Raw genomic sequence first — 18,361 nt, 5'->3', positions numbered from 1 at the left:
CGGCCTGTGCCTCCCTTGTCAGAGTCCCAGCTGTGATCTGAAGGACAGCCGCCCTGCCTGTCTTGTCTGCTGTGGGAGACTGAGCCCCCTGCAGCAGCAGCAGCGAATGTTGGTCTGTCCCCCGAGGCCACTGTGAGAGGGAAGGATGCTTGATTATGTGGAAGAAGCTGTTTGCCTCACAGTGGAAGAGGCGAGATGAGCCTGTGTCCTCTGCAGCGATTTGTCATTACCGTGGATCCCAGTTCTAACTGTGCAGAGCTCCTGCCAGTGCCCTCCTCCTCCTGAGCTTAATTAAGAGAACGGGGCCAGAGCTTGTTAGTTCCTCCAAGTGTGAGTCTCTATATATATACATGCACGCTGATTTTCGATGACACAAAGCTGCCAGCTGCTTGTGCGTGAGAATGTGCCTCGCAGCGATCGTAAAAATAGTGCTTCTGGTAGGTATTGGCGGGGATTGTTTTACTGATGTCATAAGAAGCTCGTCTGCGGCTACAAACGTCCCATCTCCAGCCAGTGCATGTGTAGAGCCCAATCTGTCTGCAGACGGCCAGATCCCGAGGACGAGAGAGATTTCCAGCCACTCCTCGTGTGTTTAATGCGGGGTGCCCGAGCTGGCGGTGGACCGGAGGAGGTGCTGTTCGCCCTGCGCGGTGTGGCCGGGCCGCGGGGTCCGACCGGCAGCGCCCCCAGACCCGGTGTGGATCCAGCTCGTCGTGAGGGGGCGACTCCTTCCCCAGTTGTGGAAGCGGGTGCTGGGAGAGGGGGTGGCAAATCGCAATTCAGAAAGGACTGATGGAGCCAGCTGAGGGTTCGATTATTAAAGCCGGGAATGAGGAGGGAGGCCGGGGGGAGGGGGGCGAGACAGGGCCCGGAGCGGCCGTGATGACGCCCCGTCTGTCTCCCCCCCAGGCATCGTCCACGAGAATGTGAAGATGGGCTCGGACGGGGAGAGCGACCAGGCGTCCGGCACCTCCTCGGACGAGGTCCAGAGCCCGGTCCGGGTCCGCATGAGGAACAGCAGCCACCGCCGGATCTCCACAGAGGTACGCACCGCGGCGGAGAGCCGACTCCCTCCCTTCTCTCTGTCCCGGGACATTAACGAGCGCCTGTCTCTCTCTCTCTGTCCCGGGACATTAACGAGCGCCTGTCTCTCTCTCTGTCCCGGGACATTAACGAGCGCCTGTCTCTCTCTCTCTCTCACCCTCTCTCTCTGTCCCAGGACATTAACGAGCGCCTGTCTCTCTCTCTGTCCCGGGACATTAACGAGCGCCTGTCTCTCTCTCTGTCCCGGGACATTAACGAGCGCCTGTCTCTCTCTCTGTCCCGGGACATTAACGAGCGCCTGTCTCTCTCTCTCTCTCACCCTCTCTCTCTGTCCCGGGACATTAACGAACGCCTGTCTCTCTCTCTCTGTCCCGGGACATTAACGAGCGCCTGTCTCTCTCTCTGTCCCGGGACATTAACGAGCGCCTGTCTCTCTCTCTCTCTCACCCTCTCTCTCTGTCCCAGGACATTAACGAGCGTCTGTCTCTCTCTCTGTCCCGGGACATTAACGAGCGCCTGTCTCTCTCTCTCTGTCCCGGGACATTAACGAGCGCCTGTCTCTCTCTCTCTGTCCCAGGACATTAACGCGCGCCTGTCTCTCTCTCTCTCTCCCTCTCCCCCAGGACATTAACAAGCACCTGTCTCTCTCTCTCTCCCCCTCTCCCCCAGGACATTAACAAGCGCCTGTCTCTCCCTGCGGACATCCGGTTGCCGGAGGGGTATCTGGAGAAGTTCGCCATGAACAGCCCGCCCTTCGACAAGCCCCTGAGCCGCAGGCTCCGGCGCGCCTCGCTGGTGAGTCCCCCCGCCGGTGGCACCAGTACCGCAGGGGCTGACCCTCCGGGCTGTAAGAACGCATTTCCAACGTTAGCCGTCTTCTTTTGGGAGTTGGTTTGTAAAGCAAGGAAAAACCCCTTTAAGAAGGCAGCTGCTCTTGGCTAAGGGTTTTGGGGAGAGCACAGAAATAGTCGACAAGGACAGATGGACACTGACCGCAGGTACTGAAACCCCAGGGCTGGCGGAGTGCACCGCGGTCAGTCGGCGATTCTGGCGTGCCATCGTGCCAGTGGACACATACCGAGCCGAGAGCCGCGCGTACAGAATGTGGCAACGTGTGTGGCGTATGTGTGTTCAGCTGGTAAATGTTAAGAGAGCTGGGGTCCTGACTCAGGGCTCTGCTGGTCTCCCGTCCTGTCAGGTGCCTGCAGCGTCTTCTCCTCTCCATCTGTCCCTCGTGGTGCCCAGCTGGCCTGATGCCCTCTTGGCCATGCTTCTCGGGAGCTGAAAGCCCCCCCCTCCCTCACCGTTCTGCACCAGCTGTCCCTACTTGTCACGGAAGGGAGAGGGGGGTGTTAACGGTGAATTATTGATCAGCTCGTTGATCACCGGCCCTTGATGGAACTTCAGTCCCCTGCCCAGGAACTGGCACGAGCCGCGTCGCAGAACGGGAGAGGTGGAGCCTGTTCCCGGAACTTTAAATCGGAAACGAAATCGTTCACCCTGGAACGGCCTCAGGAAGCAGAGGAAGGCAGCTCGATCCAAAAGCGAGGAGGTGTCCCTAATAAAATGGCCGCTCCCGTCTCCGAGCTCAGTGCCTGCCCTGTTCCGGAGCTCGGTTGGGATGTTAGGTTCTACAGGACCTCTCCTGGCGGGGGATTCGGGGCGTGTGGCACGTCGCCCTGTTGCCCGTTCTCCGGCACAGAGGGTCACTCTGCTGCTGGCCTGGCACGCTCGGTTTGTTTCCTGCCCGAACCCCCGTCCGGCAGCGCTGGCGCCCCCCGGTGTCCAGCTGGCGGCATCGCCGCCCGTTTAAAGATCAGGCGGCTGTATTTTTGCTGGAGAGGTTCCGTGTCGCCCCAGGGCGCGGCGGGGGGGCCGAGCCCGATCGGGAGGAGTCGGAGGGTGGGCAGAGACTGGACGAGAGCAGCGCGGCCGCCGTGTGCGCTCGGAGCAGAGAGGGGCCGCGGATGGGTTGGAGCACGTGGGGCCCCGGGGTGCTCTAACCCATGCGCTGCTCGTTCCTTCTGCTTGAGCGGTGGCCCAGAAACAGCCGGGGCGGTGGCGTGATCTCAACCGCTGCCCAGCGCCACCGAGGCTGGCTGATGAAGGAGGGGGGGGTTCGCTCTGGGCGGTCTCGTCTCAGGCAGCCCCCCCCCCCCCCCCCCCCCGCCCGGACTCCGCAGTGCCGCAGTGAGCGTGAGAGCGCTGGAGAGGATGTGTCAGCCCTCAGCTTTGACAGGGAGTGTGGCGTGCGTGGGGCCAGAACTCCCAGCACGCAGAAGAAGCAGACTTCAGCCCTGGCTTGTGAGCTCGCTGTGCCAGGGCCTGACGTGGTCATTCCCATGACCCGAACCCTTCCGAATTCTTAGAACAGCAGACCCCTTCCATCCCGTCTTTAAGTGTCCCAGTTAAACTGACTTGTCCTGCAGCCTAAGGTCAAGCACTCCACCAGGATTTGAGAAGGACAGGTTTCCGTGCAGCTTCTGCTCTGTTTGGTTTTCCTATTTGTTTTCCGTGTGGCACTTGGGCCGCCCTCCCTGTACTAACATTACTGTAGGCGTGACATCATTGTGACTGCAGTTATGGTGCTGTGTGCCCTTCTGCACCGCAGTCACCTCTGTTGTGGAATGTTGTACCTGACGGGGCCTGTGGCAGGTGCCAGGGTAAAGGTGTCTGGCAGTGCAGACTGCTAACTTCCTGCTGCTCTTGTCTTTGCAGTCCGAGATTGGGTTTGGGAAGCTGGAGACGTACGTTAAACTGGACAAACTGGGAGAGGTAAGAGGAGACAGTGACACTGTAATATCCTGCCCATGAATTGCGGCATATAGGACTAAATATTCATGAAGCAGAATTCAAAGGCTCTTTAAACAGGTTGTCCGTGGCCACAATTGGTGTTTCTTACAGTATCTCACAATATTCAGTTTATTTAATCTTTTTACCACCTAATTTAAAGGTATGCCTTTCTGTCTGGCCTATTTAATTTTCACCTACACTGTCAAGTGTTGACCTACGGCCTGTTCTTCTTATCCAGACAAAGCAGGGACACGCAGCACTGAGCAACGCAGCTCAGAGCTCTTGTATCATCTCCGAGTGTGAGCTTGTTATTCAGGCATTGGGTCACATGACTCCGAGCAACTCGGCTTAGAGCTGCTGTTTCATCTTGGATGAGTATGAGCTCATTATTCAGATAAAGCAGAGACGCACAGCACAGAGCAGCACCGCTCAGAGCTCCTGTTTCTTCTCTGATGAGTGTGAGCTCGTTACTCAGGTAAAGCAGACACACCGCTCAGAGCTCCTGTTTCATCTCGGACGAGATCAGAATGCTCATGGCACTGAGGAAGTGCTCCATTAAAACTTCATGCCCTATCAGGTATCCTGTGCTCCCTGTTTGCATGGAAGGTGCTGTCTAACAGATTGTTTTTTCCCCCGGGCGAGCGATGCACCCGAGGGTTTTTAATTCTTTAAAGTGCTTCTTTAAAGTAGCGCGTCTGTCAGGCAAAAAAAGGATGTAGATTCACCCGAAACTGTCTCCTGCACGCCACACACTAGAGTTCGATTCCACGCTTCTGTACTTTATTCATCGGAGTCCATGTATGCGGCAAAGTTTTGTGGGAAAGTTTGGTTTGTAGATGCGGGGCGCCCTGTCCCCCTGCCTCCTCTTCCTCGCTCCCTCTTCCTCTCCTGCCATCCCTGCGCCAGGAGGCGCATCGTCGTGGCGGCCCTCTGCAGCAGGCAGGCGGCGATGCGCCCCGACAGGGCGCCCCACGCGCCCCCCTCCGGCCCGCCAGGCGGCGGCGGCCCCCCCGGCCCGCCGGCGTCGCCCCCGGCCGGCCGGTCCCGGCCCCCCGCCCGCTCCAGCAGCTCCAGCGCCTGCTCCACGTGGAAGAGCGCCGCCCCCAGGCCGCCGGCCGCGCCCGCTCCCCGCCCGTGCGGGTCGAGCGCGGGTACCCCTGTGGGCGGTGCGTCCGGGGCGTCGGCAGCCCCTGGTCCCTGCGCCCGCGGGGTTCCCGTGGTGACAGCTGGGGGGGGGCCCTGGGCTGCTGTGGGGGATTCGGGCTCCGTGTGGGTTTCTGTCATGGCTGTCCTTCCCGCTCCTGTCTCTGTTTCGACTGCTGCTTTCATCCTGGCTGTGTCTGCTGTCCCTGTCCCTGCCCCTGTGTCTGCTGTCCCTGTCCCTGTCCCTGCCCCTGTGTCTGCTGTCCCTGTCCCTGCCCCTGCCCCTGTGTCTGCTGTCCCTGTCCCTGCCCCTGCCCCTGTGTCTGCTGTCCCTGCCCCTGTGTCTGCTGTCCCTGCCCCTGTGTCTGCTGCTGCTGCTGTCCCTGCCCCTGTGTCTGCTGCTGCTGCTGTCCCTGCCCCTGTGTCTGCTCCTGCTGTCCCTGCCCCTGTGTCTGCTGTCCCTGCCCCTGCCCCTGTGTCTGCTGCTGCTGTCCCTGCCCCTGTGTCTGCTGCTGCCCCTGCCCCTGCCCCTGTGTCTGCTGTCCCTGCCCCTGCCCCTGTGTCTGCTGTCCCTGTCCCTGCCCCTGTGTCTGCTGCTGCTGTCCCTGCCCCTGCCCCTGTGTCTGCTGCTGCTGTCCCTGTCCCTGTGTCTGCTGCTGCTGTCCCTGCCCCTGCCCCTGTGTCTGCTGCTGCTGTCCCTGTCCCTGTCCCTGTCCCCGTGTCTGTGTCTGTTGTTGCTGTTGCTGTCCCCATGTCTGTGTCTGTTGCTGCTGTCCCTGTGTCTGTTGCTGCTGTCCCTGTGTCTGTCCCCGTGTCTGTGTCTGTTGCTGCTGTCATTGTCCCCGTGTCTGTGTCTGTCTGCTGCCAGGACAGGAGGTGGGTGAGTCTGGGGGCTCTGGACTCCAGGTGTTCTAGAGCGCTGCTGGACATTCCGGTGGTCGCCAGGGAAACCTGAAGGTCCAGAGATGATGTCATTTGCACTTTACTATTCATTCTAAATAAAAAAAGGAAAACAAATGTAGACGTCGGCACAGGTAGCAGTAGCCCGTTGTGCCTGTGTGCAAGAACAAAAGACGGGTCACAATCGAGAGGAGGATCTGAGGATCCCATCCAGCTGTTTCTCAACAGAACCAGGGAATGGGCTTCAACGCCACAGCTGGGCGGTTCGTTCCACACTCCCACCACCCTTTGCGTAAAAAAAACAAACAACAAATCGGGGACAAAAAACAACAAATGGCTGCAAAACAAGTATAATAAAAAACACAGCATCATTCACTTCATCCCTCTGGTCCCCGTTTCCCTGTCGGTTCGGGAGAAGTCCGGGGGTTGTCTTTGTCGGGGTCCCCCCCCCCCGTAGTCTTCCCTGCTCGAGCCTGCCTCTCTCCCGCAGGGCACCTACGCCACGGTGTTCAAGGGGCGCAGCAAGCTGACCGACAACCTGGTGGCCTTGAAGGAGATCAGGCTGGAGCACGAGGAGGGGGCGCCCTGCACGGCCATCAGAGAGGGTAGGAGCACCCCCGCACACGGCAGCTTCCGGACTGTTACCCTGGGCGTGCTGAGATGAGCTGAGGTTTTCTTAATCTGGTTGGATGTTTTCTGACCTTTCTGTTTCCTCTCCTCTCTCCCGGTCTCTCTCCAACCCCTCTCTCCTCTGTCCCCATCTCTCTCCAACCCCTCTCTCCTCTCTCCCCATCTCTCTCTGCTCCCAGTGTCGTTGCTGAAGGACCTGAAACACGCGAACATCGTCACTCTTCATGACATCATCCACACAGACAAGTGCCTGACCCTGGTCTTCGAGTACTTGGTGAGTCTGTCCGTCGCCACCTCTCTTTCGCGCAGCGCGTGCGTGTGTGTGTGTGTCTTTTTCGTGCGTGCGTGCCTTCTGTTGCCTGCCGGCTCCCTCACCTCCTCTCCTTCTGTACTTGAACCCCTCGCCTGTGTCCCCACTGTGGGTGTGCGAGTGCGAGTTGAAGAAGCTGTGTGCAGGGGACTGGAGGGGCTGCTCGGTCTGGGGGGTCACTGACTGAAGCAGCCCGCCGCGCTCTTGTGTGCTTTCAGGAGAAGGACCTGAAGCAGTACATGGACGACTGCAGGAACATCATGAGCGTGCACAACGTCAAGGTGAGGGGGTGGGCGTGGGCGGGGCTGCTTTTCCGTCTGCCCGAGAGCTGTTTGAGACGGCGCAGCTCTTCGGCCCCGGACAGTGCTGCCTGGCCCGGCGGTACCTCCGTGGGCCCGCTGTCCCCTATTGTTTCAGCTGTCTGGGCTGGCCAGGACGCCCGAGCCCGTGTGACTGTTGTGTGGCCCCTAGGTAAACAGCCTCTGTGCAGCGTGTGCTTGTGTTGTGGGTGTGGGAGTGTGCTTTTGCTATTGACTCACCAGGAGGGCACTGTGTACCCTGGATAGATCTGCCCGCTGGTTATTTAAGTCTCGAGCTCGGGGGGGGGGCGGGGTGCGTGCAGGTGGGCGGCCGCGGCGACCTCCGGTGACCCTTCCTGCCCCTCCGCCAGGTGTTCCTGTTCCAGCTGCTGCGCGGCCTGGCCTACTGCCACCGGCGCAAGGTCCTGCACCGCGACCTCAAGCCGCAGAACCTGCTGATCGGCGACCGGGGCGAGCTGAAGCTGGCCGACTTCGGTGAGAGCCGTGGGGGGGTTAGCCCCTGGGGGTCGGCCTGTTCCCGGGTTCCCCCTCTCTGCTGGACCCCCGCAACAGAACAGGTCCAAACGCCTCTTCTAGATGTTGGAGAGAAGGCTGCCCGGCCCCTCCTGCCTGTAACTTAGTTTTGTGGGGCTGTTAAACGTACTGATCCCAGGGTCTTATCCAGCTTTAGTGACGTGGCTGGGCAGCTTGGCCCAGGCCCCTGCAGCTCTTTGTATACAGCCAGTATACATTGTCTAAAGGTAACTCCTGTGACCAGTGTTCAATGCACCTCCTTATAGTTTCCACCAGTGTCCTCCGTTTTCATGGTTGTATGTATATGAATACCCCTACTGTTCAGTACACTCCTCGAATGAAGTGATTAATACTCTACCTGGCAGATATAGACATACCCTCTGCATGCCTGCTGTTTACAGACCGTGCACCAGGGGTCTGTAGCACATGACACAGGGTGTAGCATCACCAAAGAGACTGATGAGGAAAACCGACGCAAAATGTCGCTCACAAATAGTCAAAAAAACGGAAAGCTTTAGTTCTGAATCCTAGTTCGTGATCCTCTGAACTCGGGATGCGGCTGGAGATATTCGGATGTGTCCTGCAGTGGCAGTCGGGCGTCGGGCAGTGTTTGTGCCTCTGGCTCGCAGGACTGTGCAGGTCTGGTCATGGCTGGTAGAATTTCACTCTGGAGATTGTTATCCTCTCGTGAGGAGGCTGCCACGTTTGTTTAGGCGCATCTGTGTGTGCAGTTTGCATTCCAGTATTGCAGGTTCAGGCTAGAAATCGCCTGGATAATTGAAATTGGACACGCCTGCATGTTGACCTCTCCTGCTGGTGTATCTCTGCGGTTACGAATACGGGATGCCTGGGCGTCTGTTTGCATTTGTAATACAGAAATCTGTATTTATCATCACGAGCTTGGCAGTTTTAATATCTTTTTTAGAAACGTTTACTCCGAGATGGCCTCTCTCAGATATCTTCTTTTGTTGTCGTTGTCTTGCCACCGATTTTGTCCCAGGTTTGGCCCGGGCCAAGTCCGTCCCCACGAAGACGTACTCCAATGAGGTCGTGACCCTGTGGTACCGCCCCCCCGACGTCCTGCTGGGCTCCACGGAGTACTCCACCCCCATCGACATGTGGTGAGGCCCCTGCCCGCGTGGCACAGTGCCCGCGGCCCCCTGCCCTCTCCCCAGCGCCTGTCTCCTCCTCTCCCACCGTCTCCAGCGCGCGGGCAGGGACTGTCTCCACCTGCGCTGTGGGGGAGGAGAGCTCTGCAGCTCTGACCTCGTTTCCTGCTCCTTGTTAATGCCCCCACCTCTTCTGCCCCAGTGCGCTGCACTAGAGCCCTGCAGCCCTGGGGGCCGTGTCACGGCCTTCTCCGTGGGGTCTGCTGTTGCCCCCCCTCTCGTCCTCCTTCGCCACGCCCCCCGTTTTCCCTTTCCCGTGGTTTAACGCGGAGCCCCTGCTAGCGCGCTGTAATGGGTCAGGGCCGCTGCCGGAGCCGGTTTACCACGCTCTGCTGTTTCCTTTCAGGTCAGGTCCTCTGCTTTAAAAGCCGCAGGGAAAGACGGTAAAAAAACAAAACAAAACGCGAGCAGGGAGCTTAAGTGGCTCTCTTACTCCCCTCCTCCTCCTCCTCTCGCTCTCTGGCTCTCCATCCTCTATTCCCCCCCTCTCTGTTCTCTCCAGGGGAGTGGGCTGCATTTTCTACGAGATGGTGACCGGCCGGCCTCTGTTCCCCGGGTCCACGGTGGAGGACGAACTGCACCTCATCTTCCGGATCCTGGGTAAGGCCGCCCCGCGCCCCCTGCCTCTTCCTCACGACCGGAGGTGCCCCTCGAGGGCAGCTCTCAGCGGGCGAGGTGGTGGGGACCTCCCCCTCTCCTGCTCAGACTCTCCCCATCACCTCTCAGCCCTCGGTCTCAGCAGCGCTGTCGTCTCTCGTCTCCAGGGACGCCCACGGAAGAGACGTGGCCGGGAATCACGGCCAACGAGGAGTTCAAGTCCTACAACTTCCCCCGCTACCGCGCCGAGCCCCTGGTGAACCACGCGCCCAGGCACGGTCCCGCTGCCCGCCCGTCTGTCCCGCCGCCGGCGACCGCCCTGGGGCACAGGGAGCTTGTGAGATGTTCATGTCCGGCTTGTGCAAGGTGGCTCTGGAGCCGTTGCTCAGAGTGTGCCTGGCCGAGCCGCAGGAGCCATTAACGGCTTGGCGCCGAGGGAGCAAGAGGTGGTCGCTGAATGTACCACTGACTTGCTTGACTGGCCTGACCACAGAATTGCCGGCTCGTTGAATGGAGTGCGTCATCCAGCCGTGTCTTGAAAAGAAGCCAGAGTACCTTCTTCAAAAAACACGGCTGGGTTGTTGTCCCATGATGCCACAGGCCTTTGCGTAAAGTCTGCCTCCCGTCCTGTTTTGGAGGATGTCGTCCAGCCGTTTCTAGAAAGCCCCAGGGTTCGAGACTCCCACGGCCTTCTCCTTTCGTCTCTCCCCCCCCTTTGTCTCCCTGTGTCCAGTATGTCCAAGTCCCCTGTTCCTTTGACATGTCCTGTTAAGCTGCGGAGGTGAGCAAACGGCCGGTGTTCTCCACTAACCTCAGCGCTGTGTGTGTCTGTCTGCAGGATAGACAGCGACGGGCTGGACCTGCTGTCGAAGCTGCTGCAGGTGAGTCTCTCTCCTCCGGGTACCAGGAAGGCCTGTGCTTCACACAGGTTCTCACACACACACACACACACACTCACACTCACACTCACACTCACACTCACACTCACACTCACACTCACACTCACACTCACACTCACACTCACACTCACACTCACACTCACACTCACTCACTCACTCACTCACACACACTTGATCTTATAGAGGAACAAACTGTCCGGGCCCTTCGTTAATGAACAACTTACAGTCTGGACATCAGGGTAGGTTTGTACCTGGAATTCTTTTTTGTATACACAAGTAGAAAACGTGCTTGTTTTTGGGAATCTCCTCGTATCTAGACATCCTGCTAACAGCTGCTTCATCTGTCTCATTTTCCTCTCTCCCTTCCATCTTTATTCCTGATCCGTACTCCACTTCGGAACCTGACTCTCCCTGCTCCTCTCTTTTACTTCCTCTCTCTCTCCAGTTTGAAGCGAAGACGAGAATCTCAGCGGAGGAGGCCCTTAGACACCCCTACTTCAGGAGTTTGGGGGAGCAGGTTCAGACGTTACCCGACAGTGAGTCCTCTCTCTCTCGCTCTCTCTGGAGTGTTTTAATGATCTGGGTTTTTTAAATACTGTGCAGAGGCTCTTAAACAGCAGGAGGTGATGCTTTACGAATGTGCGAAGCACAAGGAATCGGTGTTGATGGATATATTATCACTGTAAGTCGTGGAGAGCCTGTAACAGCGCACACTGACGTCGAGAGGAAATGAATCTGGCCAAAACGGGCTTCTTCTGCCCTCTAGTGGATGCGTGTTGCACAGCATGCAGGGCTTGCCTTCTGATGAGCCACAACAATAATTAATAAAAATAATTCCTTACACTTATATAGCACTTTCCTAGACACTCCATTCAAAGTGCTTTATAACGGGTCAGAACCGGAGTGGGGGACTTCACTCGTCTTCCCTCTCCTCTCCAGCGGCGTCCATCTTCTCCGTGAAGGACATCCAGCTGCACAGGGACCCCGGCAAGCGGTCGACGGGACACCCCGAATCAGGTGAGGGGGGAAGGGAACGGTCGCAGTCGCCGGATCTGGGGCTGGCTTCCCTGGAATCGCGAGCGTGCGAGTCCGATCGGATTGGGCATCTGGGGAGGGGGGGGCGCCTCGGGGGCTGTGCAGGGGCCCTCCGACGGCGCAGGCTCTCGGCCTGTCGTCTTCCGAGACCGTCGCCCAGTCCGCTGAGGTGCAGCGCCGGGCTGTAAGGGTGTTGTCAGGTCTGCCGGTGTGCTGTCTGTACTCTCTCTCTCTGTCTGTCCCTCTTTCCTCCTCACTCACTGCCTTGGCTCGGTCTGTCCGTTGGCTGCTGTGTCAAGCCCGGTTCACGCCGCGAGGCCCAGACGGACCCTTCTCAGGCTGTGGGATTGGGAGTTCTGAACCTGCACTGACCACCTGGAGGGTCGCCTATTTGCACAGCAGGGCGCGCACTGGGCCAATTCGAAGCGCCTTCCTTGCTCATGGGTGCAACAGCAGCGCTCCATTTGGGATTGGAACCCGTGACCCTCTGGCCGGGAGTACAGAGCCTTAAGCATTGCCGCACCCTGCTCCCTTAGTTTCCAGCGAGAAGAGCTCCGTTTGCCCCGCTGTACCCTGCTGGTTGACAGCTTGGGAATCCCAAAATCTCATCCTGCTGCTTCCCCAAGGATCCCAGTATATGGGCTCAGAGCACATCGCTGGCCTGATTGTCCCAGACGGCAGCATCTCTTTGCGTAGAGCACCTGAATGTACTTTGTTGTCCTTTCCTCTTGTGCACTGGGGTGCCTGTTTCACTGTCGACCCCCAGTCAGTGCTCTGTGCTGACTTTCGCCTCTGCCTGGCCTCAGAGGGCCTGCTGTAGTCGACGTTGGGGGGGCTATTTCCCAGAGGCAGCAGGTCTGCTTGCTGCTGTAGCAGCAGTCGGAACAGTGGACAGTGTGAGCCGAGCTTTGCGGTTCTCCGACGTCTGCCTTCCTGGTGCTCAATGGTTCTCTGTCTCTCTCTCTCTTTCTCTCCTTCCATCTTTCCCTCTTTCCTTTTTATTTTACCGTGGTTGTCTCTTCTCCCTCCCCGCCACACACCCTCCACCCCACGACGCAACATCAGCACCCCAAAAACTGGGCTCTGCCTCATCGGAATACTTCCAGAAAGACGGGGCCAAAGCGCGGAGTCAAACCCACGCTCTCACCTCCCCGTCTACTGGCTGAGCAACACTCCCGCCACTCCGGTAAATAGAGCTGCCTCTTCCTCTCCTGTCCCCCCCCTCCTCTTCCTCGTCTCCGTTCGCATGCAGCGCCAAGCGAACTCGCGACTGGGCAGGACCCCAGCACCCTCCTCCTCCTCCTCCTGTTACAGAACAGACAGAGCCTTAGCACCTTAGCTGTCCCACAGGAAAGTCCCAAGTTCACCTGTACGTCATGACGTGACGTCTTTGTGTGAAGTGTTAACGGGGGCAATGGGGGGGTGTCCCCTTGACCACTCCTGTCCCCCCCTCTGTGTTCAGGTGAGTAGCCTGGACGCACAACACCTAGCACAGATCAGAGCATGCACAAACACTACTGTCTGGGGGTTCCCCCAGTGTCCACTGGTTATTCTGCTTCAGCTGTCACCGGATCAGCCTCCCGCCTCTTCTACAAAGCGGACGCTAACTGGGGAGTATCGGCCGGTCAAATCCAATTCAAACCTCTGAACTCAAAGTGGAAAATGGAGTTAAATTTGCTGAGCATTTAGACTTCAGTTTCCTTGCGTTTCGTCTCCCGGTCACTGTCCAGCTGTGTGCAGACTCCTGCAGAAGGCCCTGTAGCTGTCGGTGCTGACACTGCGTATGTGCCTTCACACGGGAATCGGGGTCCCCTTGTGGCATTTGTGTGTACCCCATGTGTGAACGCATCCTAGCATGGTGGCCTGGCGTGTGTGCATGGGCGCTGGTGGTCTTTCTGCACCTCTGTGCGTGGCTTTGTATCTTGTAGTGCAGTGCTGTTCACTCCAGGTCCTGTAGGGCGGCGCTGTCCCTCTGGCTTCGTTCCTCCCTGGACTTTGCAGGGGTTCATTTGACGCAGCTGTTCAGGTAGTGTGTTACCACTGTCAGCGTGTCGGGATCACTGAGGAGTGGGAGTTAGCCACAGAACCTGCCGGACCACAGCCCTCCAGGACCAGGAGTGGATGTTGATGCGGTGGTGTGTCCAAGGTTCATCTGTCCCCCTGAGTGTAGGACGTAAGGCCAGTGATCAGAGTCCATCCAGCCCATCTCATCTTCAGCCTGCTAGAACTTGACCAAAAGTATCCCAAAGTGCTGTATGGGAAACACACAGCAGCCCAGGACAAAGATATCAACGTCATTAAAATCCACACATAGCTGCTCTTAACATACACCAGAGAAAAGATCTGTGTGTGCAAGGACATTTCTCTGTGTAAACAATGATCGCAGTGAGGCTGGGGCCCAAAGTGTTGGGTGCACAGTCTGAGACTCTGTCCCCCTAGACACAGCAGCTCCTGCCCAGACAGGCGCAGTCCCCAGAACCGACCAAACTGGGGTCCGTTTTCACCCCCGTTTTTTAAACCGTTTTTTAAACCGTTCCCTGACATTCAGGGCTGCAGGGGAGCCGGCGTCTGTCCCAGCAAGCAACAGCACAAGGCGGGGTACAGCCCGGACAGGACGCCGGCGCATCACAGGGCACACAGACACGGACTCCCTCGCTCTCGCGCCGGGGCCCGTTTTCCCAGAAGCCCATTAAACCATTGGCATGCCTTTGCACTGTGGGGGGGAACATGGGGACAGCATGCGAACTCCACACAGACAGCACCCCAGGTCCATACTCGGACCCGGGACCCCAGCGCTGCGTGGCCCCCCCTGCACCGTCTCGTGCGAGCGTCGGTGCAGACAGACCGCTGTCCCAGTGCGGAGCGCAGCTGCGAGAGACCCGAGCCGCGGAGCACGGTGCCAGGGCAGGGGCCGCAATCCCTCTCTCCTCTCTCTCTCTCTCTCTCTCCTCTCTCCTCTCCCAGCCCAGGGCAAGAGCCGGAGGCAGAGCGTGCTGTTCTAGCGGCGCGAGGGCGGGGGCGAGGCCGGCGTGCGGACTGGGACTCGGGGGGGGGTCAGGCGTCCCGGGTCCAGACGGAGGTGGGAATCGGGAAGACGGAGGGAGATCCATCATGCTGCTGCTGCTCCGGACATTTTCGTTTTATCTGGAACTTTTTAATTTGAATTTAGTTTTTTTTTAATTGTGAATTCTTGGTGGGGGGGCGATCAGGGGCCGCCCCCCTTCCAGTCCCCTTTTCCAGAGGATGTGAGGGGAGAGTGGAGTCGATGGGAGGGGAGTCCTGCAGCCCTGTGGCCAGAGGAGGTCGGACACAGAAGAAATCGAGGAAGCACGGGAGAGAATCCCTCCCCACGCAGCACCCCCCTGTACCTCAAGGAGGTCCCTGATCCCCCCTGCTGTAGGGGGACCCCTGGACTGCTTCTGGTGGGGTGGGGGAGAGTGGACTGCTTCTACTGTAATCGAGCAATTACCCCCCCCCCCATCACAGACTCACAGAGCCTGCAGACCTGCCCTGGCGTCGGAGTGGAGGAGGGTGAGGGTGTGTGTGTGTGAAAACTGGGGTCACCCGCTGGCCCTGGTGCTGCAGAGCCGACCCGAGTCCGCGGAGGGGTGGACCGAGAGCATCCTCTTCCTTTGCCCCTCCTTTGTCCCACTGCATCATTTGTTTTCCGACCCCGCGCTGGCGGGATGCTTCGTCAGATTGGAAGAGTATTCTCTTATAGAGTTTGCAATAATTTTAATTTTTTAAAAAAGAATCACTATGCCCGCTGGCCAAAATATTAAGATTCCCGCCCCCCCCCTGCTCCGTACCGCGGAAACGTGGCGGTTACGTGCGCCGTGGCCGTGGAGAGGCGGAGGGCCCAGGTCTTCCGCTGCGGGGGTGTGGTGTGGGGCTGAAGAGCCTGTTCAGCAGGAGTGAGACCCAGGGTCTGTCTCCGTCTCCTCCTGCCCGCCCTCGTCTCTCATACTGGATTCCTCGTATTTTGGCCAGTGTGTTTATGGGCTCGTGAAGCAGCGCCCGCTGGGGCAGGGGTCTCGCTGGGCTCCCGAAGGAGCTGTGCTCTCAGTTGCAGGGCTGGGCTAATTATCCAATGAACCGCCTGATGGCCAGACCTCTAACCTCAGAGCTGCCGGCCCCCTGCGTGAAGACAGAGGGGACCGAGGGAGCAGCTGTCGAGGACCTTGAGAAGTAAATAAGTAGGCGGCTTGTTTCATTGATTGCTCAGGAAGGAACACTAATGGGGAGACTCCGGTCTCCCCCCGCGGAGAAAACGCCTGCAGGTGTGTGCAGGTCGTCTTCCCAGTCGTTGAAGAGGTGAGGGAGTTTTTTCCGCTCGCATAAAACGTCCACTTTCAGGTCTTCAGTTACCCGTTTTCCATTCTTTCCATCGGGACGTCGTCCGTGGCTCCCCTGCGAGACGTGGCGTCTCCGACGTCCCTTCGACGTTTCCCCTTCTCGCTGCTGTCGGACCGTGGGCCGGTCAGCAGGCTGGAGACGGCAGCTCTGCCCGTGGCGCCCGGAGGTCCAGGGTCAAACCGGCCCAGGCGCTGCTCCGTCGGCGGGGGCAGTGGTGGGGCCTGGGCCTGGGCCGGCCATGGGCGTCCTCTGCTGGTAGTGGGCCATGGACCCCCGCGCACGCTGCCTTCACCCAGAACGCCACTGCTGCGCTGTAGCCCGACTCTTCCCCCCAGCGGCAGCGCTGGAGACCGCCGGCCGGCCCGTTCTCGTCCCTGGCCTCTCCCCAGTGCTGCTTCCGCCTGCGTCTGTCTGCTCCACCGCAGTCGACCGGTGCAGGTGCGTGTGTTTGGCTGCACCAGTGGGACCGGAGCTCTCCGGTAACACAGCTCCACTCGTTTGACAGCTGGACTAGACGCGGGGCGGACGGACCAGCCTGTAGCCCGAGCCGTTTGTGGAGTTAGGACGCGGGGACAGACCCCGGAGGATTCCCGGATTCCGGCACAGCAAGCTCAACGGGCTTCTTTCAGCACACGGGCTGTCCTGCTCCGGACCGAGGGGATCGACTTGGCTTTCTCTGGCCACGTCTGTGCCAGCCTGCTGGCCTGTCCGTCTCGCTGGTGACCAGGCTCTCCGTCTTCCTGCCTGTGCTGTGACAGGCACTCCTTCTGCCCAGGGGTTCAGTTCCTCAGCTGGGGGGTCACTGGGATCATGAAGCGTTGGTGGGAAGGACAGAGGGACAGGGGGGGTCAAACGTCGAAGCCCAGAGGTCTTCCCATCCCTGCATGCATACCGGAGCCAGAGTCCCGTTGCCTGATCTCGCCGAGGGCGGTGTCCTGGACTGACTTGTGAGGGAATATCACCGCAGGTTAATTTAGTTGACCTCTCAACAGCACCCCCTAGAGGTCAGGCAAAAATAACAGCCTGCCTTCATCTTGAGGGATCGTTCCAGACTGGACAGGGGTGGGGATGAGATTCATGTTCAACAGGTCCCTGCAGCTGTCTCGCCTGGTCAGCCTGAGCTCCAAGAATCCTGCCTGCCACCACTAGGTGGCAGTGCATCGTGAGGGCCCACTGGTGAGCCCTGTGCAGTAGGATTTCCAGAAGGTTGACTGCTTTATGTTTTTTAAGGGATTATGATTTTATCCATTTTTTGGCATATTTTTTAGAAAAATATGTATGTGGTATGTGAATAGGCTGCATAAGGACAAATATTTAAAAGTAGTGAAGAAACGGGAGAAATTGAGATGTGATGATGGATTGGGGGCGTTGTGCTATGTCTTATGCACAGAACAGTCTGTGTTGTTCAAGAGCTGAGACACAACCTAAAAATAAACAGTGCTGTTAAGATGCTTCGCAGGTGCCTATGAGTATTTTGGAAGGCCTGGTCAAGAGGGGCTTTGAGATCGGGCTGTTAATTCAGACCTGTTGATTTGTTTTATGGCTTCAGATGTTAAGATAGGGGTGAGCATGAATTTGTTTTGTTTTTTTCCTTCGTAATTTCTACTGAAGCCATAGCCCAGAGCCCAGACCGTCGTCTGTTTGTGTGCAGTGCTGATGTCACCCACTGACCTCCCCCCTCTGCCTGGGTCCGAGAGTCTCGCAGGCCGCTGTGCGTTTTTACATTGGAGCCTTGCAGTAGCCGACTGTCCTGCTGTTCTCTGGGAGCGGGGGGGACTGGGCTCGTGCTCCGAGCCGGGGACAGGAGTGACGTCACCTCCTGCCGAAGTCTGGGCCAGTCTAGAGCTCCTGGTCTGCGGGCATGATGGGAGTTAGCTCGGAGCTCACGAATGAGCAGGGGCTAGGAGAGACCTCATCTGGCGTGTCTGTCTCCCTCGCACGTGGTCACTACTGGAAAATCTCCCGTCACGCACACCCGTGAGGCTGGGCCTGTCTGCTCCGCGGGAGGGAGCTGGGCTTGGCGCACAGCAGTGCTGGGAATGAGGGCTGCCTCTTTCGTCTAAGTTGGTAAAAGACTCTCTGGAAAGTGCTGCGCTTGTATTGCACGCAGCAGTGTGTGCGTGTGTGTGTGCTGTGAGGGTACAGCAGCCTTCGTGATAAACATCACCCCCTGCCCCCCACGTCTGCGAAGTTGGGTGCACCGCTGCTCCCTTGTGCTGTGCGTCTCTCTGTGCGCGCGTGTGTGTGCGCGTGCGTGTCTGTCCTGCACGAAGACGTTTCTGCGTGGCCCTTTCCTCTCGCCTCTGCGGCTCTTCCCTACCGGTCCACTAGCCTGCAGCGAATCCCAACACACCCGGGCTGCGCTGGTCCCGACATCCGGAGCGGCAGCTGCTTCACAGCTTCATACCCCGTTAGCAGTGTTTTCAGTCTTTCTTCAGGAAGTGACATGTACATTTATCTCTCAAGAGCTACAGGAGTTGGGATTTTCATCCCCAAATCCTCCCTTTTCCTCCTGGATTTTCATAAAATACTCCATTCCAGGCATCCAGGCCCTTCGGTGGTTTGAACGCACTCTGAAGAGGAGCTGGACAGGCACCCTCTGGGTTCAGGGCCTGCTTGTGGAGGTTATAGAGGAGCTGGACTGCTCTGTGC

General features: G+C 58.5%; 1 protein-coding gene across 12 annotated transcripts in view; it reads left to right on the top strand.

Moving 5' to 3' along the window:
- LOC148662187 (cyclin-dependent kinase 16-like) overlaps positions 1-17,161 on the top strand; it is a 37,190-nt gene extending 20,029 nt beyond the window's left edge. For 8 of the 12 annotated variants that reach the window (XM_088637062.1, XM_088637061.1, XM_088637068.1 and 5 more), the window contains 15 exons: positions 910-1,043; positions 1,714-1,839; positions 3,763-3,819; positions 6,371-6,485; positions 6,690-6,784; positions 7,039-7,101; positions 7,491-7,614; positions 8,654-8,774; positions 9,325-9,422; positions 9,587-9,692; positions 10,258-10,300; positions 10,764-10,854; positions 11,258-11,335; positions 12,419-12,539; positions 14,318-17,161. In XM_088637062.1, coding sequence (XP_088493188.1) covers positions 910-1,043; positions 1,714-1,839; positions 3,763-3,819; positions 6,371-6,485; positions 6,690-6,784; positions 7,039-7,101; positions 7,491-7,614; positions 8,654-8,774; positions 9,325-9,422; positions 9,587-9,692; positions 10,258-10,300; positions 10,764-10,854; positions 11,258-11,335; positions 12,419-12,519 — 1,352 coding nt within the window. In that variant the 3' untranslated portion in view covers positions 12,520-12,539; positions 14,318-17,161. Of the gene's footprint in view, positions 1-352; positions 438-909; positions 1,044-1,713; positions 1,840-3,762; positions 3,820-6,370; positions 6,486-6,689; positions 6,785-7,038; positions 7,102-7,490; positions 7,615-8,653; positions 8,775-9,324; positions 9,423-9,586; positions 9,698-10,257; positions 10,301-10,763; positions 10,855-11,257; positions 11,336-12,418; positions 12,540-14,317 lie in introns of those variants that run through there. The other 4 variants (XM_088637066.1, XM_088637072.1, XM_088637071.1 and 1 more) reach the window with 3 other exon arrangements.
- The last annotated feature ends 1,200 nt before the right edge of the window (positions 17,162-18,361 follow it).

Source organism: Lepisosteus platostomus, chromosome 6, assembly GCF_059453375.1.
Source record: "Lepisosteus platostomus isolate fLepPlt1 chromosome 6, fLepPlt1.hap1, whole genome shotgun sequence".
In the NCBI taxonomy this organism is placed as follows: Eukaryota; Metazoa; Chordata; class Actinopteri; order Semionotiformes; family Lepisosteidae; genus Lepisosteus; species Lepisosteus platostomus.
Note: the sequence above shows the minus strand (reverse complement) of the source record. Positions and strands in the feature narration are given on the sequence as shown.